Genomic DNA, 27,650 nt, shown 5'->3' on the forward strand with positions numbered 1-27,650 from the left:
GCTCACACTTGTGTGAGCTTTTTTGCCTCCTGCTTTTTGGGTATTTCCTGTGGCTCTCTCCTGCTCCGCACCACTGGCCTTTTGTTTGGTTGTGTTAACTTGTTTTTAAAGGAAAAGAAATTAAATGAGGGTGTTTCACATGTCATTGAGAACAACTTGTCAAACCTCTGAGTCACCGGGTGACTGAACTGTCAAAAGCAATTGCAGCTCCCTGTTTTTCTCATGTTTTTGAGATTTTAATGATGTACGTTCATTTGTTGTTTCTGTGCAAGGAGAGGAAATCTTTGAGGACTAACAGAAGTATTATCAACTGCTGTATCTGGGTGCTTTTTTTCCCAGCAATCACTATTTCTTTACATTTAGATGCATTGAGTTATTTGCACTACCATTCGATGGCCTCCAGTGTACAGGTGGTCAACCGGAACGAGCTCTTGTGGTGAAAAAGTTTTTTAACCAGTATCAGAACGTCTCCACCACGGAACCCCTGAACCCCTCGGGACGCAAACGCTGACACGACTGGGGAACGGTGAGATGGGGTCGAGGGATGCAGGGAGCCGGTACAGGGGATGGGGACGGTACAGCAGGCTGTAAGGAGAGAGCACCGGGGCGAAGCGCGCTGTGATGGGGCGGGACAGCGGGGCGGGGCGAGGCGGCGGGGCCCCTCCCGGTGGGCGGGGCGGGCGCGCTCCGGTCCCGCTGGATAAAGCCGTGCGGCGGCAGCGGGCGCGGGGCGGGCGCGGGATGGCGGCGCTGGGTGCGCTGGTGAAGAAGGTGTGGAGCGTCCGGCGCGTCCTGGTGCTGCTGTGCGCGCCGCTGGCGCTGGTGCCCGTGCTGCTCAGCCTGCCCCCCAAGGTACCCGGGCACGGAGGGGTGGATGCGGATGGAGAGCACCGGCCGTGGAGTGAGGGCACCGGGGCCGCAGCCTGGGGACACCCGTTGGGGCACACGGAGCAAGGGACACTGGCCGCGGTGCAGTGGCCAGGGAGGCTTGCAACCGGGGATCCAGACTGGTGGGCACTGTGTGGGGCCATGGGCCAGGGGCACACACCGGGAACGCTGACTTGAAGCATAGACCAAGCTATAGATCAGTGCTATGGAGTGGGGGTGTGAACCGTGGGGCACAGCCCTGGGGACATCGACCACAGCCATAGCGTTGGTGTCCTGTCCCACTTTGCTGTTCACTGCTTGCCTCAGCCCCAGCAGTATCTGATCCTGGTGAGCGTCACCCTACCAGGGTTTCCCCATAGAGGCCAGAGGATCATCAAAGGCCACAGTCTGCTGCAGCTCCTCACCTTTCTGTGGCCACCTTAGTGTGTGAATGGAAGGGTGTCATGGGGTTACTCTAGCTTATTAGGGGGAAGAAGGGATGGTGTGAACTGCATTTATGTTGCTTATATAGACATTGGGAGGTGCAAGGAGCCTGCAGTTCAGAATCAGCTTGAACTAAGCAGCACTAACCAGTACTTCTTGCTGGTACCTAGCTGCCTTATTGTAGTTTTTATTGCTAGCGCTCAAAGGAGAGCTGGGGAAACCAGGTCCTTTTTCCTGGAGAAACCAGGCAAAGCAGGTCCTTGGCCAGCATCACCCATTGAGGTGTTTGTAGACCCTGGGATGGGAAGTGAGTACATGGGGCTATGAGGCTGCCTGATGTTGCTGTCCCATCCCCTTAGCTGTGGATGGGGAGAGACGGATGCTGCAGAGCTGAGGAGTGCCTGCAGTGGGGCTCATGCTGTGGGGCTGGAAAATGCAGGGGAGCCATGAGTGGCACCTGCACTGTTGTGGGCTATTCTCAGGGTACCTTTGGTGCTGTATCCAGAGGCATTGTGAGAAAGATGTTTGTGTTGTGCTTTAAATCTGGAAAAGCTGGCCTCTGGGTAAGTTTTGGGCACTGGGGGGTGTGCGTTGGGCTGCACGTGAAGCAATCTATGGCAAAATCTCGGAGGCTGGAGGATTTTTACAGTGGTCCCGTATACAGAGCTCTCACGCACCAAGAGCCTCTCTGAGCCTTGGGTGGAAATCCACAGGGCGATGGAGTCACTGGGAAATATTGCCCCATTGACTTCAGTATGGGCAGGATTTCACTCTCGCGTTCTGACTCGGGTCCATTTGAGAATAGCTTTCTTTGCACCAGAAAGCAAGTGCTGTTCAGTACTTGATGATTATAGAATAAACCAGATGCCATAAGGACACAAAGGTGGCATTTACTTCTGCCTGTGTAGTGCTTGTCAGGTGAAACCCTTATGTTCAAGATAGTGAAATAAATCTCCAAATACAAATATAGAATGAGCATTGTTTTATTTAATTAAATCATCTGTTAAAAGTGCAAACTCCTTGGATTTAATTTCCCTTTTTTCTATTTTCCATTACTGGCTGAGTTCTTACTAGGAATATTGTACAGATCTGCTTCAAAGAGCAGAAAGCGCATTGCACAACAGATACTCAATTCCTTTGCAGGTTCATAAATATGTAATTATATGTTAATTTACAGTGGCTGCACAAGTGCCTTCGATTCTATTTAATAGTATCTTGTGTGACTTTGGCACTTGTAAAATGGTGAGATGTGGTTAGAGGGTGAGGGGATGCCCTGTGCACTCACTACAGGGTTGTGCTTGTCCCATATGGTGGCTGATTGTGAGAATAAACCCTGGGTGGACCCGATGCTGTGCTGAGGGACAGCTCTCCACCTGCATTCTCTGTGGGGAGGTCCTGGCAGAGCTGACTGCTCAGCGATCTGCTCTTCATTTTCCATGGGCTCTCAATGTGTTACAGTTGGTAGCATGAGACTGGCTGGTACCTGCACTGGTCCCTGTCAAAACTCTGATGCTCGTGTTAAACAGTGCAATGTCTCAAGCAAGCTCAACTACAGCTTCACCAAGTTCCCCCTGAGTTTGGCGTAGGGGTGGTCCTGTAGCTGAGCTGTGTCCGTTGGTGTTCAGGGGTCAGAGATTCACCTACAGTTTCAGCATGAAATTCTCTCGTTCAGCAAGAAAGGAAACTTGCTGTTGCATCAGCAGGGGATTAAGTTCTGACGTCTGAAGCCTGCTTGAACTGCCCTGTGCAGCCTGAGCCACAGGGGGCTGCAGGAGGGCAGTGGAGCAGGTCATGTTTTTAACTGTGGTGTAAAAACACCAAGGAGGAGGAACAAGTGAGGGCTCAGCAGGCGGGGATCTGGGGTGGTAGAGTTTGGGAGTTATCCTGAGGTGTGATGAAAAGTGTGTGCCCTCAGCTGCACCCCCCGGGTCAGTTGGTTCATCCTAACACAGGACTCGAGTCCAGCCTCGTGCTATCCTGGGCAGCCAGGTCGCAAGAGCTGCTGCAGGTGTTAAGCAAGCTACGTCTCGGGAGCAATGCAACAGACTGGGCTGCTGCTGGTGTCACTGGGAGGCTGTTCCAGGAAAGCAGGCTGGGGCAGGAGGAGGTCCTGGATGTGGTGCAGTTGCTCGATGTTCCTGGAATGATGTTAGGAACCTGGATGTTCCTAAGTACTTGGACATCTGGAGCATGGGAGAGTTGGATGGGCTGCAGAGCCTGACGCTCCTGCTGGAATGGTTGTGCTGCCTTGAAGGGTGTTATAGAAACTGGTAGCAGATGAGAAGCAGTGATGCTCAGCCCTTGCTAGTCTCAGGATGAGGTTTCCCTTGTGGGAAGGTACTTACAGGTGCCTCTGCAGTACTTTCCTGTTCTGAGGATGCTGAAGTCTGTTCCCACCTCATGTTAACGTTTACCTTCTCCTCACTGGGATACTTATCAATTTTAATCTCAAGGGGGATTGAAGTCATAAGAAGCCACCTGAGCTTCAGCTTCAAGAGCAGTATTTCACTTGGATATGGAGACCAAGAGCTCATGACCTAAATTGCATGTAACAAGGAACCGCAAATAGGATGTGGCTTCTTGGATTAGCGCGTACTTCTGTGTGACACCCTGTTGTCTGGGTGCAATGGATTTTCCAGTGGTACCTGCACGTAGGTGACATCTCCCTAAGGACAAAATCCTGTGAGGAAAATCATCCATCGAGTCTGGCCTTGCTTACTGCTTACGAACTCCAGCATCCAAATCTGCTATTAAAGCTCTGATCTGCTATCACCCTGCAAGGTTGTTCTCCATATCTTCATATGAGTCCCTTCACAGTGGGACATCAGGGCTGGCACTGGTGCTGACATTACATGGATAGCTCTTGGTTTTATTTGGTGACCTTTGTAGGTTGCAGTTGCATAGAAGGAGGCTTCCCTAAGTGGTTTTGTCTGCAATCTCCTTTCTCTTGAATAGAGAAATGAGATTCCTGCTTTGTGGATGGGTTTGCTGGGACCTTAGGGTGTGCTCCACAAACTGTGGCTGGAAACAGGGACTTGCGTCTGTTGCATAAAACAGCAGGAGGAAATGCTCCGTGTGGAGCTGCTTCCCAGGAACCAGTTCCCTGCGCAGGGGTCTGTGTGTCATCTCCCACGCTGGTTGCTGCTGAAATGGCTGAATATTTGTCCCTTGAGTGGAAATGCCTGTGACCTCCCCTTGCTTGGAGGGCTGTGAATGATTGCAAAGAGCTGGGGCAGGGCAGGAGAGGCTGGAGGAACTGCTCTGCTGGAAGGGGCATGGGGGGCACTTTTAATGAGCTGTGCAAAGAGCTTGTTCCAACAGCTTCTAATGAACTCAGTGTCTACAGCCTCTTGGCTTGGTAACAGCTGAGGCAGCCAAATCTGCTAAAAGGAGCTCTGGGCAGGCAAATAGGGCCCAATGCCTTCGGAAAACAGACTTGACTTCCTCGGTGGCCATAGAGCAATTTAAAATTAACTTGGACGTAATGAGTCCTTCTGGTCAGAACAAGGAGACTTTAAGAACTTCCAGAGGAGAAATTACGTTGCTTGCACTTGAAAGCAAAGACAATGAAGGCATTGTGAGGAAGGGGGGTAATGCAAGTGGGGTGGTGGGCTGGGAGCGTGGTGTCCTGGGCTGGAGGGCACAGCCGGAGCATAGGCAAAGAGGTAGCAATGAGGAGAGCAGCCTGGCAGGTGCAATAAGTGTGTCTGCAGCCCAAGTATACATTTCATGCACAAAGTCCATCTCTGCTGTGTATGCACTTGGTGGTTTAGAAAGGCCAATTCCACAGAATGGAAGCAATGGTCAGTTAAAAGAGACAAGAGGAAGAGCTTGAATGGGGAAAGAGGGGTGATAACTCGAAGTAGAGTGACTACATTTTACCACGTGCACTGTGAGCTTCAGTCTAGAGAGAGGGCAAGGCTGATGAAGAGCAAGCTGGTACAGAGAGGATGTGAAAGCAGCGATACTTGATGAGAAAGGGAAGTTGACAGGAGCCAGTGTTAATTGGAAGCTAAGAACCATACAAAACATGAAACAAAACGTGAAAGGCTTGAGGAAGAAATCCCTGGGCGGGGTGTCGAGCTTGATGAGTGAAAATGTGTGGCACAGGGAATCTGACCCATAATATTCTGTTGCCAGATGGACAATGCAGAAAAATCCATATTTGATGAAGCATTTTTGTTCTGTACTCAGGGAAGTGCTCATAGGACAGTCGTATGTCATGAGATGTCTCAATATTTTTATTGTGATAGGAAGTAAAGGGAAACTGGAATATTTGCCTCCAGCCCTGGTTACTTTGAAATCTATGGGTTTAGGCAACTTCCATGCGATAATTTTTGAAGAGCTGCCTGAGGGGTTTTGAGAACCAATAAACCAAGTGCATTTCTAGAAGCCCTAGGGTAGATAGAGGTGACCAGGAATGCTGCCACAGGTCAGGCTGCTCTGCAGTCCCTCTTGAGAAGCAGATGCCAAAAAAAGGCTTGAGATGGCAACATGTAATTAGCTGAACACAGCTACTAGACTGGCTACCACAGCCAAGAGGGTTAATGTGATGTTTGTGTGTATGGAGATGTGCAAGTTGAGCAAGAGCAGTGGGGATCTTCCAGGCTGCTATTTGCTGAGGGGGTGGCTTTCACCAGAACATCCTTCCAGTCTGGCTTCCACAGCTCGGAAATGGCTTTGACAAACTGAGAAGTCTCATTCTGAGTAAAGGACTGGAAAACAGACCTTGTGATGAAAGGCTGTAGGAGCTCAACCTGTTTCTTTCAAAGAATAAAAAGGCAAGGAGTAACTTGATTGCTTCCTTGAAGGCACATCCATCATGAGCAGAGTTTGGCTAAGGGTGGCCCAGGCTAAGGCGTAAAGGAGGAGCATCTAAGAGGATCTAGAGGGTTGAAGGTGGCAGATTCAGATTATCACAATATAATTTTAACAGTGAGGTTAATTCATTGTAGGAACAAATTACTAAGCTTGTGGTGGGTTCACCATCACTGAAAATGTTTCCTTTTTTCTGATTAAATGTGGTGAATCTGTCTTAAAACCGAAACCAAACCTTAATGCTGAAATGCAGATTCAAAAGGGGAGCTCTGTTAACCTCACACAGGGTGTTAAATCGTCACATTGGTGTTTTAGCTTCATCTTCAAACAGCCATGGACTGTATCGGATCTATTGCTGCTCCCAAGAGAAGGTGTGAGTCTCACACCTTTGAGCCAGTGAAGGTTTTATCTAACATGCCCATTTCATTTTTGTTGTTGGTTTCCTGTGTGAATTTGATCAATTTGCTCTAAGCTCCACCTGTCCTGTTTGTAATAAAGAAGATGATTCTGACCTTCTGCCAACTGCAAAATACTTCAAGAAATATTAAAAATACTAAAAAAATACTGAAAATACTAAAAGTAATAAAAGTGCTTGATAAGCTTTGTGTTTTTAGCGTACCTCCAGAGCAAAGTGCCTTCCCTGAAGCTCTTGCAGCTTGTGCCCCTGTGTTACTGGCCCCTTTCTAGCCACTCTGCAAATACCCAGCAGGAGCAAAACAACTCTGCTGGCAGGAAGGCTGGTAAACAGGGCTTGGTTTACCTCCAGATTACATAATGTTTGCAGGAGCTGGGTTAGTAGACACCAGATTCATGTATGCATCCCATTGGAGAACAAGCAGTGCGAGTGAGGTGGCCAGCAGAACAGTCACAGCTGCTATGTGAGGACAGTTTGTGAGTGAGATGCTAAAAGCCACATTTTTGTACTGAGTAGTCCTGAGTATTGTAGATGGAATGTTTCTCTGTGATAGTAGTGGGATGAAACGGCTTGGAAGGCTCTGGTTCAGCCAGAATATCTCTTGGTATTGGTCTTGAGGTCCTGGAGGAGCCCTGTCACCTCTCTGTTGCTGCTTTGCCTGGTTGTAGTGCAGAAGGGTGGTGAAGAAGCAGCTGGGGGTGATGAGGCTGTGATGGCTATGTAACATACAGAGGCTGATGGAGGAACCCTGAAGCTTGTTAGTGCCAAGGTAGAGCTTCTTCCAGTGCTGGGTCTGGTGGGGAGGCTGTGGGTACCAGGCAGGCAGCACTGGGCTGCCCTGGAGCTGCCTGGGGCTGGTGGAGAACAAGGTCCAGCTGAAGCTCCTGATGTCCCATTTCAGACTGGAGATGGGGACTGGTGGCTTGTTCATGCCTGTGTCTCCGTGCTATGCCTGGGTAAGCCAGTTCTCCTTATCTGACCCATAATCCCTGCCAGCACCTCCTTCCCCTGGGGCACATCATCTGCCCTTCCAGGAGACCTCCTGCTCCCTCCAGCTCTCCTGCCCATAGGAGACTACCTCGTGGCTTGGCTTCCGCTGCCATAGCTCAGCAGGACCCCAGTGTGGAAATTCCCCGGTACTTTCAGTGCAGCAAAGGCAGGATCTAGAGGGGCAGAGGTTGCTCCCAAGGCTCTTGAGCAACAGAAAGGAGAGCTGCTGCAGCCCAGAACCACCGAGCACTTCCCTGGAAATCATTAAATGGTTATAAAATTAACCCAATCACAAGACCCATTTTAAAGTCTGTATGTGCTACCATCTTCCTCCTGGACTTTGGTAGACTTATGTTGAAAAAATAAGAAGAAAGATGTAGGGAAGTGAGAGAAGTAGGAACCTGACAGTGACACAGCAGAGGGATCAAGGGATCAAAGATCATGTGGGGTTTGTGGTGCTGCACACAGCAGCAGATGCAGCCCAGAACATCCCTGGGCAGCCCTGGTCATCTCCCCCAAAGACCATTGTGACATTAGTTAGCATTTATTGTTTGCATACTGACCAAGCTTGGGAACAGTAATTAATTAATATTTGCAAGTTACCTTGAAGCCAAAAACCTTCCAATTTTATGGAGTTTGTTTCAACTTTATTCATGTCTTGAATGTTCATTTTATTCAGGGGAGTGCTTGCTCCAAACCAAGGTTATTCTGAAGTGGCTGTATTTGGTTTTTGTTCAGTGATGGTCCTGTCTTAAGTTAAATACTTGTTTAATGTAGGTGCAATTGTCCTCTCTCTATATAAAAAATTGATAAGCAATGCTACAGCTTTCTTTTCCAAGTGGTTTGCTGTTGATCCTTATAGGTTTGTGGTCAGATCCATATAGAAAACCCTGTTTTAGTTTTACCCCTTGGCTTTTGATCTTGGATCAAGATTAGTTATTAGATTGATGCTGTGTTTCACTGCAGTGTTTTCCAGAACATTTTCCATACACCAGAGAAGAAATATCCCTTACTTCTAATCAGTCTTCTAAATTGTTCATCAAGTCAATTAAAGCCTTCACTGATACGCTTTTCCATCAAGGCTTTGTTAAATGGTTTCAGTTGCTCTACCCCTGTAAGAGGCAGTGTCTTTATTTTGAAGTTGACTTTTTTGCAGGAAACTGAAGAATATTTTTCCAGTGGGAGGAACAAAAATGATTTATGCAGCACTTAGAGATCACGTGGAAAAGGGCTTCATGACAGCAAAGCTATTTCTTTGGTATAAACGAACCAGAGTAAAGAGAAACCATCGGTTGCCACAGGAATGAAATCGCTAACCCAGTGTGCAAACATTTTGAACCGTGATTCTTTATTTTTGCATAATTTGGCACTGCCAGGTTTGTTGCTCTGGTCCTGCTGCTTTGGAGGAAGCGAAGCCATGGGGAGCTCATGGGAACTGCCAGGTGCCAGAGCCGAGCTGGGAACATTAAGGTTTTACTTCACACTATCTCGTATGTCATTTTTCTGGGATCTAAATTAGGACTGAAAATGGTCTTTAAATCCAGATCTTGGGAACGTCACATGAAGTGTTGGCTCTGCTGCAATTGATGTCTTAAAGAAGTCAAAGCAAATTACTCCCAGTTCTGTGGTATTTGCTTTTCCACACACTGAAGCACTGTAGCTTCAGTTGAGCTTTATTAGCAGAGCTGCTTGTGAAGTCCAAGCCTGAGTGCTAAAAGCAAATCAGAAATCTTGTCATTCTATTTCAGACTTTTCAAACACTCACCTCAGGTGTATTGAATGATAAATTGCCCTGGTGAGACTGCATCTGGAATATTGTGTCCAGTTCTGGGCCCCTCAGTTCAAGAAGGACAGGGACCTGCTGGAGAGAGTCCAGCGCAGGGCAACAAAGATGATTAAGGGAGTGGAGCATCTCCCTTATGAGGAAAGGCTGAGGGAGCTGGGTCTCTATAGTTTGGAGAAGAGGAGACTGCGGGGGGACCTTATTAGTGTATATAAATATATAAAGGGGGAGTGTCACGAGGATGGAGCCAGGCTCTTCTCAATGGCTAACAATGATAAGACAAGGGGTAATGGGTATAAACTGGAACACAAGAGGTTCCACTTAAACTTGAGAAGAAACTTCTTCTCAGTGAGGGTGACGGAACACTGGAACAGGCTGCCCAGGGAGGTTGTGGAGTCTCCTTCTCTGGAGACATTCAAAACCCGCCTGGACACATTCCTATGTAACCTTATCCAGGTATTCCTGCTCCGGCAGGGGGATTGAACTAGATGATCTTTTGAGGTCCCTTCCAATCTCTAGCATACTGTGATACTGTGTGATACTGTGAAATTTACCCTGCTTTATGCACCTCGCTGGGTGTCAGGGTAGATTCTGCTCTTTGGCTTTCTCAGTAACTGCGGTTATTTCTTCATCCTTGGTTTGTGGATGTGTTACTGGGCTGGTGCCTGCTGTAGGAGCTTGGGGACAGCCACATTTAGCTAAAGCCTGGAATGAGTCTTTGCAGATGCCCAGGCAAGTTGTGGTTCTGCTGTACCTGTTCTGATGCCTTCCTGCATGCTCAAACAGTGCAGCTGAGACCACACTGTCCCCAGACTCCGCACTGTTCCCAGCCCATGCTGTTCCAAACCCAGCAGGGAGCAGAGCCATCATCTCCCCAGCAAGCCCAGCCCTGGGTGCAGGGAAGGAAGCTCCAAGCAGAGGGACAGAAGTGCCTTTGAGTAACAATTCAACCTGTTCAACAAGCTGGAAAAGAGTTGTCAAATAAATAGCTCTGTGGCTTCCAAATGACTCTCGGGTGTTATTTATAGTGCTGTGGGCACTCTGCCCCATGGCTGCTGACAATATCCCTGTTCAGCCCTGACGTGACCAAGCCCAGCTCCACACTGGGGCCTCCCTGTCATGTCGTCCCTCCCCTTCCAGCTCTTCCTCTCCTGGGATTGGAGCCGTTCTCCTGATGTCTTTCCATCACTCATTATTTTGGCCACAGCCGTCGTGACAAATGGCTCTGGTCGAGTTTGTACCTCCTGGATGGATGAATGAATTCACGCTGTGGTGTGGGGGCACTGGGTTTCTGCCAGCCTTGGCTGAAGCTGGAGCAATGCTGGGCATGGGTGAGTTCCCTGCCCTCAGGAAGTGGTGTGACACCGGGGCACCTGATTTACTGTTTTCTGTAGGGACTGGGATGGGTTGCCATGGAAAGGTTTCTCACAAATCTCTTAGACTGTAATGCAGGAAAAGGCAAAATCTTTGTGTGCTTCCTACTTGAAATGTGGGGACTTGATACATCCATCTCTGAAACCTGTTTTTCCATAGTCATGCAAAGCATGATCTGTGGAATTTGGAGAGGAAGTACAAATGTTGAGTGTAGCAGGGTCAGATACTGTGACACTTGAGGATGGTAGCTGCAGTGCCTGCTGCGGATTGGCACCCTAATTCAACATGTTGGGACAGTTTCTACTCTCCAGAGCTTCCTTGGTTGATCCTGCAGTGCACTGCCACCCTGCAGCACATAGGAAGCTCAGGCAATCAAGGAGGATTTGGGATTTGCTGTGGTCTCAGAGGATCAGTGTAAGTCCTGAACCTCTGTGCAATGTAGGGAGAAGGTGTTGCACTTGATGGAAGTTATTGGGGTATAATGCTGTATCCTTGAAGGAGTAATTGGTGCATTTTGCTTGCGTCTCCAAGTGAAAAGATGTCTCTAATGCCACGTCTTACTGTTTCTGTCTCCTCCTTTTGCAGGAAGGAAGATGTCTCTATGTGATCCTGCTGATGGCCCTGTATTGGTGCACGGAGGCGCTGCCCTTGGCCGTGACAGCTCTGCTGCCCATCATCCTCTTTCCCTTCCTGGGGATCCTCCCCTCTAGCAAAGTTTGCCCACAGTATTTTTTAGACACCAATTTCCTCTTCCTCAGTGGTTTAATCATGGCCTCGGCCATTGAGGAGTGGAATTTACACCGCAGGATCGCGCTCCGGGTCCTTATGTTGGTGGGAGTCCAGCCAGCCAGGTGACTATGGGAGCAGGGGTTCTCCATGGGGAACATGAGCTACCCGAGGCTCTGCTCTGGTGGGCTGTCATGCGAATGTCTCCCACACCAGGAGATTGTCCACACCACTCACCAGCTTATTGAGTTTATTCACTGTTTGCCTTTGCTCAGAGGCCAGTGGAGCACAAGGAGGATCAATTGATTCAGCCCCATATATGTGCTCCATCCAGTTACAGGGTAGTCACAGAAGTCCTTTTTGTTGTCAGTTTTGTTATCCCTCTAAAGGAGCTTTTTGTCCTGTAGCTATAATGTATCAGAGAACTCACCAAACTGAAGAAATTCAGCTTTTCCTTTTTTCTCTCTTCCAGACTAATTTTAGGGATGATGTTGACAACGTCTTTCCTGTCCATGTGGTTAAGTAATACTGCCTCCACTGCTATGATGCTTCCAATTGCAAATGCCATTTTAAAAAGCCTCTTTGGGGAGAAAAACACATCTAAGGATATGAACAGGGAAAATGAAGAAAACCAAGGTAATTGAGACAGGGCAGTAGCATAAGCCAGCAGAGGTCTGCCCTGCTGCCATCTGCCCCATTTTATTGACTTCACTGGCACAAGTACCAGGTTTCATAGCTACAGCTTCATCTCAGTGCTGGTCCTATTTTGATACACACTGTATTACCATGGTGGAATAGTATTGGCACAAAAGGGTATTTTATCCTGCCCTTCCTCATGTCATGCAGGAGGCAATGCTTATGAGTTGTCTGGAAAAGCCAAGAAGTGGTGATGCCAAACTAACCTGCTCCATAAACCTGCTGCTGGCACAAGTTAAAGATCAGCTTTGTGGGCAGGGTGGTGTAGGCAGAGCTAGGGAGGGCTGTAGATAGTAACACGTGGGGAGGTGAGTGCAATCTAATGGTGTGTTGCTGCAGGGGCAGGCAAGGGACTGACCAGGCAGTGAGAGCAGGGCATGGGTGAGGACAACAGCCCCTCCATGGCTGCCATGTGCTTGTGGATAGGTGGGTTCTCCTCTCATTTTCTTGTTTGTTCCCCCATGAAACGGGAGCCTGAGCTAGAGAAGGGCAGAAGGGAAGGCTGGCAAGTTAAGTACCCATTTCTAAAGTGCTGTGTGATTTCCCAGCTTGATGTTACTGCTTGGTGGTGTTCTCAGCAGGTTGTGGACCGGCTGGGGCAGGGATATGCAGTCAGGTAAGGTCTTCCTCTAACCCTCTCTTCACAAGTCATTTACCAGGAGTTCGGGCTTCTGTCAGGCAGTGATGAGAAACAGTGAAACAGAAATGAAGTCATGAAGTCCTCTTTGCAGCTATTGCTGATAGTTGGAGCAGCAGTCATGGCTTCTGTTTCTTGCACTAATTAGTAATGCACTCCTGCTGTGATTAAAAGCAATGGCTTTTTGGTTCCCACTGAGTCCTAAGGCAGAAAAATGAGTCCCCAGAAGAAGACTCAAACATGTGCATACTCTAATAAAGATGTAAATAATCATTCATCATTAATGTCCCAGCAATCATGAGATATTTTCACTCCAGGTTGCTTTATCACATTTGCTTTATGAATTTTTGGCCATTCACATTTATTAAAATCAACTCCAATGACCTTCTTGCTACAATTTTTTCTTCTGTAGAAGCATTGTGCTTTGTCAGTCTGCTTTTGACCTTCTTGACCCCCTCCTCTGCAATGATTTGACTGTGTGGTTGTGACTGTAAATACATTAGAGTTTGGGAACACACAAAATCAAGACCCCCATTGTCCCAGACGTTGGCAAGCACAAAATTAAAGTCCTTGGCTCACAATGCCAAAGTGGTGAGAGAAGGCAGAAAAGGCAAGGGGAGAGGCATGCAAGGAGAAGAATGAATAAAGCAATGCTTTTGCAAATACCATGTCATGGTGTGAGATGTATTTTTCTTTTGAGGTAGAGACTTATAAAAGTAATAAATACAAGTGAAGGAGGAGTCATTTATAGAATGTACAACATCAAAATGCAGGAATGTAGGTTTTCTTGCAGACTTTTGATTTGAACTTTAGTGTCCCAAGGTAAACTCATCCTTTTCTGAATGGGTGAGAAGAGCTGAGTTCCTTGAAGGAAGCCCTAAACACGAGTCAGTCAAAAGCAATGAATCTGATGTTACACTTAGGAGCAGAGACATGAAGGTGAGCTTTCTGCAGGGGGGTTCTTCTCAGTTGGGTGTCCTCTGCAGTCAGGGCTGGTTGCACATCTCCAACGGGACTGTTATAGTTGTTTTTTCCAACAGACTTGATGAAACCTGACTGAATGTGAGGAATGTGCATTTGAGAAAAACGTATACTCCTTTCATAGTGTTTTATAATCTAACTAAATTGTAATGTGTCTTCCAAAAAAGGCAGGCAGATTTGTTAAGGGGGCTCTATGTGGAAGCAAACTTTTACAATGGCATATGGTAAAGTCATTTTGCCAAACTGCTTGGATATGCTTTAGTGACACTGTAGGAGCGTCCAGGATGGGTGGCTAAAAAAATTATATATTAAAGAATATGCAGCATATAAAAGAATTAGATTTTCTGAAGAAATCTCAAGTATATGGAACCACTTTTGTGAAGGTCTTTGCTTATACAGTGCCAGAATTAAAGTGATGTCTCTGATCAGTTGCGCATGCTTTCTTTCTTATGAGAGAACCTCAAGGTTGCAATCACTTAGGTCCATGCTCAACCATGTGGACAGCGTGTTGTAGATCAGTGAATATTTGAATGCTTGTGTTGACAGCTAAAACTCGGTGTAGTGTTTTGTTCATTTTGATGCCGTTGGCTACCAATGCAAGAATGCAGTTAGATGAGCTTTGGAGGCTGAAGTCTTGGTTGGTTGTGGTTGATCGAAGCAGGGTTATAAACTGAACACCCACAGGCTTTCTTCAGCTTCCAGAATTTTCCTTTTGGAGATGGGTTATAAAGTCTCCACAATTCTGTCTGACATCTCCAGCAATAGGTGTGAGTCAGGCTGGAAACTGCTGTTCTAGTGAGCCTATCCGTCTGTCCTGCTCTCTGCTTGCTTAACCCATCATTGGCAATATTTCATTTCTCTGAGAAGCTTAAATATCTCCAGGTAAAAATTACAAGAAAATGTTTCCATCCTTTTTCCCGTGCATAGAGCACATCTTCTGCAAATTCAAGATAAACTGCAGTCGGTGGTGAGGTGTTTTGTTTGGTTGTAGACCTGGAAACGTTGTCTCTGAACGGGCAGGTGGGAAATACATGTTTTTGGACACCACTGTGTGGTTTGGCTGCCTAACCCAAGCTTGAGCTGGCAAGATATGGCCCCAGTGCTGCTGCCTGCACCTGTCAGTGGGTGGAAATGTTCATTCTCAGCCTTTTCAACTTTTTAGAAACAATAAAAATGTCATTAAAGCCAAACTTACCTAAGACAAGCCTTTCTGCCTCTAAGGTATACAAGGTGTTTGGTTGAAATGGCCAATTAATCCTTTACATACTGCTCTGTGAGAGGTCTTCAGCCAGGTCGGACTTCAGTGGTCTTTGTCCTCTTCTGATTTATAGACCTGTAACAATTTTCAACTCCTTTTTACAAGTTTCATAGGAGAAGTTTGCAATAACTCTGGCTTTCCTTTGTATGGTTGCCTTTTGCAAACCTTCCTGGAGAGGTAACTCATAGATGGTCCTGGCCAGATGGGGTGGAAATCTGGGCCTAGCAGGGAAAAAAAAATTGAATAATATGGAGTGGTAGAATGCATTATGTGTCTTTGCAGACCCAACACTAGGCTTGAATGGGATAGCAGTGGTAAGAGGTCTTTGGCAAGATGCGTTGGAGGATCAACAGTCAACCATGGGTTAATGTTCATCCTAATTACATCCCTCCATGTGGCATTGTTGGGATGAAAGCTCAGCATGTGCATCCGAGCCAATTAACTGCAATTCAGTAAATTAGCAATGTGTAAAACATGACTTTGCAAAACCCCTTGGTTCACTGAGCTAGAATGAGCTCCGTGCCTTTGACGCACACATAAGCCAGTCTGGAGACTTTGACCACTGGCTTCTCTTCATGCACTGCTTTTGGTCTCTAGTGTATATTCTGGTAGAAGAGGATGGTGTTTTAGCCTGAGGAGGGGCGCAAGGAAACCTGGGGACTGCTGGGGTGGCAATACCAGGAACTGGGCTCTGCATGCAGTGGTCTGTAGAGCCTGGGATGATGCAGGGACACAGGCCTCTGGACCCAAACCAAAGACCTTAAGGAAAGGCAGCAGGGCTGAAGGTGGATAAAACTCACAAAGGGCTCCATTTCTGAGAAGGAATATGGAAAATGGGGTTTAATAGCACACTTCTACTCCCAACCTATGGAGGTTAAGCCATGAGCCAGGAATACAAATGCCACAAGCCTTAGTATGAGATCTGGTAAAACAGCAATTGTGTTGCATTTCTGTCTTGATTTCTGAACTGTCAAGTTCATTCCAACCCTAGCTATTCTATGATTCTATGTGTGTGTGTGGTAGAGTGGTGTGCACTTCCCAGTTTACTGCCAAAGACAACATTGGTCTTTCTGGTCAAAATACATCTTTTCCTCAAGTGCTCCTGCATCCTGCTTGTGTTCCCTGTGGTTGGTGATATGGAGGATGGTGAGGCAGAGCCTGTGTGAAATAGGTGGGAGGGTCCCTGGGAAATGGGTATGCAACAGGTTCCTCCTGGGGTGGCCCTAAACTTGTGCTGGGGACTGGTTTCTCAGCCTGCAGGGTCCATCATTTATAGAGGGGATGATGAGCTTGGGAATGGCCCTTGCTGTTGGGGTGGCTTTCAGAGGACCTGGTAAGAAGCCTAATCCTAAGTGTGTCTCACTCTTGCCTGTATAAAGGGAATTACAGCTTTATAGTGACTTTGTACTAGGTGTCTGCAGCGGGTAAAATTCTCATCCATTGGGAATGGAGCTCTATGACAGGGGATGCTCCTGCTGTGCTTTGGGGAATGTGCCTCACAGATACATCGGACCCAGTAGGTTTTTTTGACAAGAATGAGCTATTGTTAACTCCCCCCCCCCAGCAAACCCCAGCCCAACCCCATGACTTGATAAGGGACACCCCAGAACTCCTGCTTGTGTTAGAAGATCCCAGAGCCCAACCTGTGGCAGAAAGTAGTAAAAGGAGCAAGCGCTTCTGGTTGTTGGAGGAGAAGCTTGGGTGCTGTGGTGGGACCAGAGTGTGTGCACTGTGGTGGGACCACTGTGTGTGGCAGGAGGGGATGGGCTCATTCATCCCCACTAGGAGCTCCTGGCCCCGTTCCTGTGGCATGAGCCCACCCTTGGTTTGCACAGCCCCTCCTCTGTAAATGGCAGTTGTTTCCTCCATTCCTCTGTTTGCTTCAAGGAGAATTTTCTAGATGCTTTGAACTGTTTTAAAGTCCTCATCTTTCTTTTTCAGCATCTTTACAGCAGAATAAACTTTACACTGTACCAACTGAGATGCAGTTTCTGGCAAGTACTGAGGAGTAAGTTAACTATAAAGTTTGTATTAGAGAGTTGAGAGAGAGAATTATCCCCTGAGTTAGACCACCTTTTAGGAATTTGAAATTCAATCATTGAAATGTTTTGATTTTTCCAAATGTCCCAATCACTAGCGGCCTGATGATAGAAACCCTCTTCTCTGTGTCCAGCATTCCTCTGCATGTTCAAATCATTGCAGAGATTTTCCAGCCACTCCGAAATGGTAGCCAGAGGTGGGGAATTGTGCCTTGTTTTTCTCAGGAACATCGTAAGTGTGATGTGAAACCCACCAGGATTTACATACTGGTGATGGTCCTGCTTTGATAACGATGGGAAGGAAGCATCCTTTCAGGAACAGATGTTTCTTTCCTCTCAGTGCTATCAATTTATTACTTTTAGCTTTTAGCAGACCTGTGGACTTAAAGTTAAGTGTCACAAGTTGCAGAGGGGCTGGGCAAGGCATGTGCACCCTCAGCTCCTATGGATGGGTACTGAGGGTGCTCTGCCCTATGCAAGGCTGCCAGTCCTACGTGGCAGCTCATCAAGCAGACCCCTCTGCAGCACTGAGTTGCTAAGGTGTCCTTGAGGACAGTGTTAGTTTGGATTGTTAAAAAGTGGGAATTTTCCTTCTGTCAAGGCTCTGAAGTGGTTGCGCTGTATTTAAACCAGGGCTTTCACCGGATTCTCTTTTGGACTATTTTAAAGCAAAGACCTGACGGAGGAGAAGGAGGTTACCAGTGATGCTCTCTCAGACTTAAAGAAGGAGGAAGAATACAAAACAAATATATGGAAAGGTTTCCTCATCTCAATCCCCTACGCGGCCAGCATCGGAGGTACAGCAACACTGACAGGAACTGCACCAAACCTCATCCTTCTGGGGCAGCTGAAGAGGTATGGGAAGCTGTCCTGGAGAGCCCTATGAATCCTGGAAAACAGGGACATGTTCTCCCTCCCTGTAGGAAATTCCCATCTGTCCTGAGAGCTGTTTTGGAAAATTCATGCCCTTTCAGAACGTTTTAGGAAACTTTGTGAGCAGATAAAAGCAGGGAGTGGTTACATCAGCCTTAGCTGTAATAAGCAGGTTCCCAGAATACTCAGCCAAGCTGCCAGCCTAACCGGTGCATATGTGCTTCACCTCACTGATGCTCTTAATCCCATTGAATTTAATGGGACTTGACTCCATGCTTGCAATTAATCTGGTAACTGTTTTGATGGAACAGGACGTGTAGTGTTTTGTGAGCAATTATATCTATTGTAGTATGGTGGAAAGCGAAATAAGGAACCTACTACTTCTGGGCTGTTTTCTTAGTCATAAAAGATGCCCTTGATGAGCATAGAGACAGATTTATGCCAACCTGAGTGCCCACAGATATTTCTTAACTTTGCTGGCCTCTACAAGTAGTACGTTTGGTCTCTCCTGGGCATGTACAGCATCCCTATAAGGTTCATATTCTGACTTTCCAGCAGTTATTGTGGTAGGGTTTAATCCTGGGTGTTCAGGAGTATCATTGTATGAAAGCATCAGCCATCTGGAGAGAGGTTTTCAGAGCTTCCCTTGCAGGATGCATGGCTGGGCTGGGTGGGAGGGTGTTGCTCCAACACAACACTCCCCAAATCTCCTAGTGCCCAGATTAGCCCAGATCCCTGCTAATGTACACAGAGGAATAGTTTTGAAATGCTCACTGGCAAGTTTGTGGGATATTTTGCTGCTGATTTCAGATGTTTGCTTACCGGTAAATTGAAGGGTTGCTTTCCCATCTTGCATTAACTTGATTTTTCCCGTTTGCTTAGTTATTTTCCAGAATGTGATGTGGTGAACTTTGGTTCTTGGTTTATGTTTGCATTTCCTTTAATGCTGATTTTTCTTCTCATGGGATGGCTATGGATCTCCATCCTGTATGGAGGAATTAACCTGAGGTACGTTTATATTCCCCACGTATATGTGCATAGTCTGGTTACACCAGCATTGTGAAATATGTGTTCATTATGATTCTCATACTAAATCTACTGATATCACCCAGGATCATCTCCTAGTTTCATAACTAACTTCAGGATACTCAGGGAATAACAGGTCTACTTTTAAGAAGCTGGTATGCAACAGGAAGGTTTCAAAACATCTCAGATATACTTTAAGTGATGTCTAAAGGGTATGCATTATACATTCATTCAGTTAAGCGTGACCGTTTTTAAAGGTTGTTTTATTGCCTGACCTGGGCTTGTGGCAGATTTTCATTGACAGAAGGCAAAGCAGGATCGAACTTCGAAGGCCAGCTTGAAATCTTGGTTCCCCTGGAATTAGTAGCAAAAATCTCCTAGCACATACAAGAGCCAGGATTTGTTCCTGAGGCAGAAACTTGAGTTTGGAACAGATTACTTCACAACAGGGCTTAATTTTACAACAACATGTTAATCTGTAACTGATAATAACAAGTTTTTCCGTCAAATCTTTGCTGTATACATGCAACCCCTAGTGTACACTACTTAAAATAATTGCATCATTGCCATGCTGGTTTATTTGGAGCCCTTTTTCCCTCTACACATTCTCATACGTGATAGTAACAAACTCAGTCTTGCTTCCTCCGGGGACCATACAGAATTTGTAATATTTTGAGAAGTAATTGTTATTTTGAGTTTAAAATGCAAATAGAGGGGGAAAGGGCAAGAGAGAGCAGGTGTCCAAATATTTACATTATCTCAGAGACAGGAAAAAATCAATGGGAAAGTTTCAATCCAGAAAATGCCAAGTACTGGTCCTTAAATTGCTTGTGGGGCTTCATGGGATGCTCTGTGGGATGCTGTCTGCGTGCTGCTCTGGGATGCTCTCTACGTGCTGCTCTGGGATGTTCTTTATGTGCTGCTCTGGGATGCTCTGCTGGCTTGTAAGCTCTGCATTGCATGCCCAGGGCTTGTGCAATGCAGAGCCTGAATTCCCATGTCCTACGGTGAGGGCTGGGGCACGGCCCTGGTGTCCAGCCAGCACAGCTCTGGATGGTCAGGTGAGGGAAAAGGTAACTGTGCCGGCCAAAGCCCCTGGCAAAATACAGAATTGCTTTTGTGCTTGGAGAACGTGATGCTTTATGTTTTGTTTGGCTTGCCTCTGTCTGCACAAAGCCTGGCTTTATTGGGATAGCTGGGCCAGCACAGATACCAGTATTCCCCAGTGGCGAGGTGCCTCGGAAGAGACATTGCAAAGCTGCACAAGTACAGATGAGGTTCTGAAGGAATCTGTTAGGCTGCTTCAACTGTAACAACGCAGTGATAGTGGCTGGACTTCTCATGTGGGCAATTCATTGGTGTCTGCAGCACAATGCAGACAGGTGGACACGGCTCCAATAATAGCAGGTTGGCTTTGCTTGAATCCAAAACACATTAAAAGGTTTAGGTATGGGCTGGCTGAGCTAAGCTGAAGCTGCTGTTAATAACTGCCCCCAAAAATAAGAAATTTAAGGACCAGGTGTAGCTTTTTGAAGTCAACCATTCATTCTATACCATTTGTTCACGTAGAAGATCCAACTACTATATCCCTTTGAAACAGTGAATAGATTAAGGAAGCACAGGCACCACAGAGCCAGATGGATGCATTTGATGCAGAAAGTTGGGTTTGTAGGTTTAATCAAGGTCACAGGCAGGGTTAGAAACTGGGTTCAGCGTCATGGGATGTGGTGGGAGATGCAGTGTGAGGTATGAATATACCATTTGTATGCACATCCTACAAAGGAGCAAACAGTGTGTGCAGTCAGTGCGGCCGGGCTAAGAGGCTTAGCCAGGAGCACATTAACATTCCTGGCCAGTTAGAAATTCCTCACATTTTTGTTTGTCCTCAGCAGCATCCTGGGATCACTCAGGAAATTGCAAGTGACTGGAGAAATGAAGGGACAGATTAATTTTCCATGTCACTCTCTTCCTAGTTGTTCTGCCCAAGTAGGCAACTGCTAGAGATGAGGAAATCCGGCAGCGTTGGGACTTTCTTTTGGCAATCACAGCCCATGCTGGAGGAAATAGTTCAGAATATAAATCAGAGGAAAATTCCTAACTTTTGCAGGGTTTCCTTTGTATGAATGCATAGAGAAAGGATATAGAACATAGGGCTTTCTTGCCTTTATCTGCATCAGAGACCTTCATCATTAGTCTTTATAATCTGAAGATAATGCAAACTGTGCTGCCAGAGATGTACAGCTCTGAAACTGGAGAAGTACATAGCAATAGAAAACACAGCATTTACTGTGTCAGTTGTATTAGAAGCATGTAAAAATGTAACCATGTTTCTTGGCAGGGGCTGGAAAACAAAAAAATCAAATCTAAGAGTGGATGCAGAAGCCCGAGCCAGAGAAGTGATAAAGGAGGACTATCAGAAACTGGGTCCAACAAAGTGAGTCATAAAGTTGGGATTGAAATGAAGAAGTTATCAAGTGGGTCTGGAAATATCCTAAGAGTGGAGGACTGGGGGAAATGGAGGTTTTTAGAAGAAAATTAAATACATGTTTCAGCTCAGGTTGTTCTTAACCTGATGTTTGCTTTTTTGCATGCTCCAGCTTCTTCTCCTTCACTAACATGAATAATTACAAACAGCAGCTTGTTCCCAAATCCTCTCAAGAGCAAAGTTCATATTATGGACTGAATTCATGCTGGGTTGTTTAATTACTGCTTATAATTTTTCTATTCCAGGGACAAAACCAGTCCTGTGTGCATTATATACTAACCAACACAGGCTGAATATTGAAGGCTTGTGCGTACCTGTTCTGCAAAGTTGGCAGCATTTGCTGAGAAGGCTGGTGGATTATATGATAGATATGAATCATATGGATTGTAGATATACCTTAAGAAATCTTAATAGCTGCTCAAAGAAAGCACACGAAAGAAGTCAGATCCATGTCATAGAATGTATCATTTTTTCTCAATAACTCCTTCAACTGTATTAGGCGAAGAAAGAACAAGAGATTTTTGTCTCAAAGGTCTTCTGGAAAAATCTTGATGCAAATTGCAATGATGAGAATCCTATTTTAGGGAAAGGAACCAGCAGGAAGAAACTTGAGTTTTAGACCTAGGAGAAATGCTAAAAAAGGGGGAAACAGGAAAAGTTGAGTATCTCTAGGAATCAAACCCTAGATATGTCCAACCAGCCGCCAGTATTCTGGGCTGTGAAGGGCTAGTGAAGGTTTTTGGAATTGTAGGTCTTATCCTTAACTGATCTGTGTTTCTCCATCTGTAAAATAGTATCTTCATACTCACGGCAATGCTGTGAAGATTCAGTGATGTTAGTGTCATCGAACATCATTATTGACATTGTAATTATTGCTGTTGTGTGGGAGATGGAGTGGTTCTTCAAAGGCAATTGTCTGTGCTGCAAATGAAAGAAATTGGTTTATTTGTTCCATTCAGTGCATTATCGAGCAGCCTGCAAAATGTCTCTGAAAGAATCAAAGTCCCACTTTGAGGTCTAGGAGTGAGGAAGTCCATTAAGCCGTGCTCTACCAATTTGATTAGCAGCCCCATAACTTAAAATCAGTGCAAGTGGCCTCTTCCCAATGTTTAATGCCCTTTCTTGTGCTTGGAGAGATTTTAAACAGTGTTTTGAGGCATTGTCTTGGTTAAATCTTGACTCCACTAGATACTTTGTGAATAGTGTTGCCGTTTACCCTGCTGTTTGTTGTGTGCCTAAGGAATACTGTTTAGGTTTTGAACTTGAAGAAGTTTGTTCCTGCTGTCTCATACATTATTTGAATCTCAGACATCCTTTTACATTGCTTGAACTGGAATGAAACCATCCCTTAGCTGACTGTACCTTAGGGACATGCCAGAGGGCAGTGGTAAGAGGAATGACCATGACAAGCTGCTTGGCCCTTCCTCTCTGCCTCACCCAGCCTCACGTATGCTTCTTGTGACATCTGGGCATTCCTGATGCCTGTCTTGCCTCTCCTTAATGTTTTCCAATGAGAGATAATTGCTGGCAACTATCAATATTTGCAAATAGATTTACCATCTATTCCAATGTTTCACTGTAGTTATTTCTAGAAAGCCAGCCTAACTTCTCACCCAAGCTGCTGCAGCCTGAGCTTGATACGTGTCCTAGCCTAGATCCACCCCTTTAGCACATCAGTGTTCTAACTGCATTTCTTTACATTTTAGGTTTGCAGAACAGGCAATTTTCTTCTTATTCTGCATGTTTGCGATCATGCTTTTCTCCAGGGATCCCAAATTCATTCCAGGTTGGGCAAGCTTATTTGCACCAGGGTAAGATTTTATTCTCATTCATTCCACTGTCCCACTTTACAATAGCATTTCGAAGTTGCTGAGGTCCCTGGGTTTCTGACTGTGTTGCTTAACACTATTACTCAGGTTTCCTGAAATAAATTAAACTGAGCTTCAAGTAGCAGAACCAGCTTTATTGTTTCTGTCTCCTGGAGAAGGTACATGAAGCCCGGTGGGAAGTTGGCAGGTGTCTATTTGAGGCCATCCCATGGGTTTTAATGCTGGGAACACTGTTTATAGGTACATTTACAGCGAAATACTGAGTGCTTTATACAATCCAATGGTTTCAATGGAGGCTGAAGAGAGATGGCAGGAGCTGAGCATGAGTATTCTGTCTGTCTGACAAGTTTGTCTCCTTTGTCACATCCACACCTTGGGAAGATGAATGGATAGAGCAGTTGGGTAATGCTGAAGTTCAGAGAGGGTGTTGTTATTTCTTAACAGAAGAGACCTCCATAGTTTGGGTTTTTTTTTTTTAATAAGTAAAGCCCTATCTTAATAAATGATTCCTTAATACAACAAAGTAGTTATGGACTTTTTCCTCATCAGCTCCTTACATTCAAACACATGCTTAAGCTCCTTACTGGATGGACCCTGCCTTTCACCTTAGTGTCTGAGCATTTTGCAAAGAGCTCAGGGTGGTCTGAGCTCTGCCTCTTTTCCTGTCAGCAATGAGCTGAGGAAAATTGTCCTCATAACCCCTCATGGACTGACCATGATTCTGCAATCAGAACAGCCAGAGCAGCAGCATGGTGGGGCTTAGGTCTTGGTTTTTACACTTTTAGGGCAGCTTTTCTAAGGGGCTCACAGCCCATTGTAGAAATGTAGCTCGATAGGGAATTAAAAAGAAAAGAACTGTGAACAACGAGTGTTGTTCAAACCTGATGGAAACTTGTAATCTTCTTTGGCAAATCCCTGTTCTCATAAACTTTGTAATTCTACACTGTTTCTTACAAGTGTTTCTGCTGCTTTTGGACAGGTTTATCTCAGATGCAGTTACAGGAATCACCATTGTGATTATACTGTTCTTCTTCCCTTCGGAAAAGCCTTCCTTCAAGTGGTGGTTTGACTTGAAAGGTGAGTAGGAATGAGATCTCTGTGGGCTCTGGCAGGGCAGGCATGGAGAAAGAGCCAAGGCTATTCCCCCTTGGACCTGCACCAGCCCACAGCAGCTGCACTGGCTTGAAGAAGCAATGCGATCCTACAGAGGCTTTTCATCTGAAGTGCCTGAAGAGGTTTGGCAGTCGCTGCCCTGCTGCTGGTTGCAGCAGTGACTCAGTTGCTCATGTTGCTGTCAGAGATGATGCTGTGGTGGGTTGAAGCGAACTGAAATCAGTGTCGATTTACCATAGCAGACCTGATTGTGAAAGAGAGATTTGGTTGCTGACACCCGAACAGCTCCTGTCTCTCAATGTAGGGCATGAACCTCTGAGAGGGCAGAGCTGGGCAAGCTGTCCACACTTGGGGGCCTTTCTTTAGTTCCTAAATGATTTAGAATTGAAACTCCTCAAGCCCGACCACTCCAGCAGGTTTTGGTCACAGGAGTCTTTTGAGGTCTTGGGTTTTTCCCCTTGATCAGCACTGACATTCAAACTTTAATTCAAAAGCCACTTGGAATAAGAGATGGTCTTTATGTTGAGATGCAGTTGATGAAGGTCCTTTGTGGATGGTGCAGCATAGCCTGGGCTCTATGGGAACTATCTGCTCAGTTATGCACATATCTTGCGTTGTCCATACGCAGGAATATGTTTAATCAGGCCTCCTCTGGATAAAATGTGTGCCCTTGTCCAACAGAAAATTACAGTCCCACTAGTGCATCCTTCCATATGGCAGAGCTCACTCCATCATGAATTAAGAGATGAGGCTTTTAGGGGAGATGAGCTTTTTGCTGTAAAACTCACTGGCTGTGGAAGAGCAAGTGGAAAATTAATAACATCCTCTTAATTCAAATGGTAGAAAATTTCCTCCTTCCATGGACTCCCATCTGTTGATGACCGTGTTTAGGTTTGACAGAGAGAGCAATTTAACCTGATATTAAACGTTCCCTCAGGAAAGCCTCAAAGAAAATTCTTAAGTGCTAGAATTTATTTTCTTTTATTTTTTCTTTTTAAGATCTGATATTAAGTTAGACAATCATTTAATTGTGTAGCTTAAGAGACTCCATGTGGATATTTTATCAGCAACTTATGGTTAGTGAGCTTCAGCGCTGATGTCAGGCTTATGATATCATTGTGTCAGATGATGACTGACGTGCTCCCCTTTGGGTTGATGTTTGACGTGGGGGTTTTCTCTCTGTCTAGCACCAAACACTGAGATGCAGCCTTTGCTGACTTGGAGGAAGGCCCAAGAGACAGTGCCCTGGAACATCATCTTGCTGCTTGGAGGAGGCTTTGCCATGGCAAAGGGCTGTGAGGTGAGGCCTGCTGCAGATGCCATGTTGTAGTCATCCTGTATTTTGGCAGGGTGTCACTTGGGGTTCTCATCTGGCTCTGGGAATTTTGCCTCTGTGGAGTCACAACGCTTGAAGGACACATTTCTCAACTCCAAGTGAACAACGATGTGCAACAGATCATTAAGGAGGTTGAGATCTTGCAGCTCCTTTCAAACTGCTTGCTGGCAAATGCCCTGAGGACACTGCACATAGGTGAAGGTTGTATGTAATTTATAGTTCTAGGATAGGACCAATTCACCTGCAGGGACGCAGGAGCTCTGCTCTCCAGCTTGTTTGCTCTCTCCTTCTGCAGGAGTCTGGTTTGTCTGTCTGGATAGGAGGCCGTCTGCACCCTTTGGAGGGCGTACCGCCGCCTGTGGCTGTCATCCTCATCACGATTGTCATCGCCTTATTCACGGAGTTTGCCAGCAACACAGCCACTATTATCATCTTTCTGCCTGTCTTGGCAGAGCTGGTAAGGTAGTCCCATGGCAAGATCAGCTTTTCCTCTGCTCTCCTCCTTGCCCTGCCCCATGGAAGGGCAGGTTTGTGTTGCGTCTCTGCTGGGACAGGCACTGTGTGGTTCTCGTGCTTCTGGGCTTCAGGCACTTGGAAGTCCTTGGAAGCAGCAAGTGCTTGTAGCATAACATGGGCACTGAAGGATGATAATCCTTCAGACATTGGCAAGATATGTGGTTATTTATCACAGTGTGGGATAGGGCTCTGCACAGTGCACTAGCTGATTGCATTCCTTAATATATATGCTGGTGAGACTGAATCCCCAAGGTGCAATTTCTGCTCCTTTCTGTTTTTCAAGGCCATTCGTCTGAAAGTAAACCCCCTCTATTTAATGATACCAGGAACTATCGGATGCTCCTACGCATTCATGCTGCCAGTCTCAACGCCTCCTAACTCAATTGCATTTTCTTCTGGACACTTGATGGTCAAGGATATGGTAAGTTCTTTTAGATACAGCAAGTGCTGAAAAGAGCCTGAGTGGAGTCTTTAAAAAAGGAATTTTCCAGATTGTTACTAGTTCAATATATAGTGAAGTGTTCTCAGCAGTGTTTGAAGGCACAGGGGTAGGGAAGGAGTCTTATGAAGTTTGACTCTGTGAAATTTGGAGCCACTGTGGCTCCAAATGTTGACAAGGATAGTCTTGAATGTTCTCATCATCTCACAGACCCTGCTCCCTGTCCCTGTTAGTGTACACAGCCCAACTTTCATAGCTTTCTGGACACCTAAAAAAAGTTCTGCAGCTCAGTGAAATAAAGCTTAGGAGTAAAATGAGGTTCAGTCCCAATCCCTGCTCACATTCCTGAGGCTTAAACAGATGTTCATGTTTTTGATGGATCAAAGCTTGGTGAGCATCTGCGGAATGGCCTTTGTGGCTTAAGAAAGCCCCCTTAAGATGTAGCTAATATTAACAGCAATTAAGCCTTCCATTTTTATAATGTTTATGTTCAAATAGCTTCTTGCTTCACGTGCTGTAGATGTTGTGGAATCATAGAATCATAGAATAGTTGGGATTGGAACTTACATAACTTACACAGAATCATAGAATAGTTGGGGAAAGGACCTTGCAGTCTAAGCTCAACAGTTCTCTTTGTATTTCTTTTGTAGGCAAGGACTGGGTTGCTCATGAATGTTATGGGAGTTCTGCTTCTTAGCTTGGCTATGAACACATGGGCCAAGAGCATCTTCCAGCTGGGGACCTTCCCTGCATGGGCCAACATCCATGCAGAAAATGCCACCACACCCCTGACAGCTGTAGAAAATGTCACTTTAAGTGCACTAAATAAAATATGAACAAAGCCATCCCCGGGGAAGGACTCACTCACTTAGGACTTGGGCACTGCAATCATCAGAGTATGCGCAGGAGGAAAGCCGCGTGGCTGCTGACACTGTGTGGGACCCTCTGGTTTAATTTTATGCTTAGAAATACTGGTCAGTGTCACAACATCCACTCGTTATTTTC

The 27,650-nt window shown here is 46.0% G+C and overlaps 1 protein-coding gene across 1 annotated transcript; it reads left to right on the plus strand.

Moving 5' to 3' along the window:
- Positions 1 to 741: 741 nt before the first annotated feature.
- On the plus strand, positions 742 to 27,481 carry SLC13A3 (solute carrier family 13 member 3; the record flags this gene model as incomplete). Its single annotated transcript, XM_080628150.1, has 13 exons — positions 742 to 852; positions 11,277 to 11,542; positions 11,890 to 12,053; positions 16,931 to 16,997; positions 17,698 to 17,883; positions 18,784 to 18,909; positions 21,266 to 21,361; positions 23,119 to 23,223; positions 24,221 to 24,318; positions 25,542 to 25,654; positions 25,986 to 26,147; positions 26,490 to 26,627; positions 27,296 to 27,481. 13 exons carry the CDS (start codon positions 742 to 744, stop codon positions 27,479 to 27,481), a joined length of 1,818 nt encoding a protein of 605 aa, XP_080484276.1.
- Positions 27,482 to 27,650: the final 169 nt, after the last annotated feature.

Source organism: Psittacula echo (genome assembly GCF_963264785.1).
Source record: "Psittacula echo genome assembly, chromosome: 12".
Taxonomy (NCBI): domain Eukaryota; kingdom Metazoa; phylum Chordata; class Aves; order Psittaciformes; family Psittacidae; genus Psittacula; species Psittacula echo.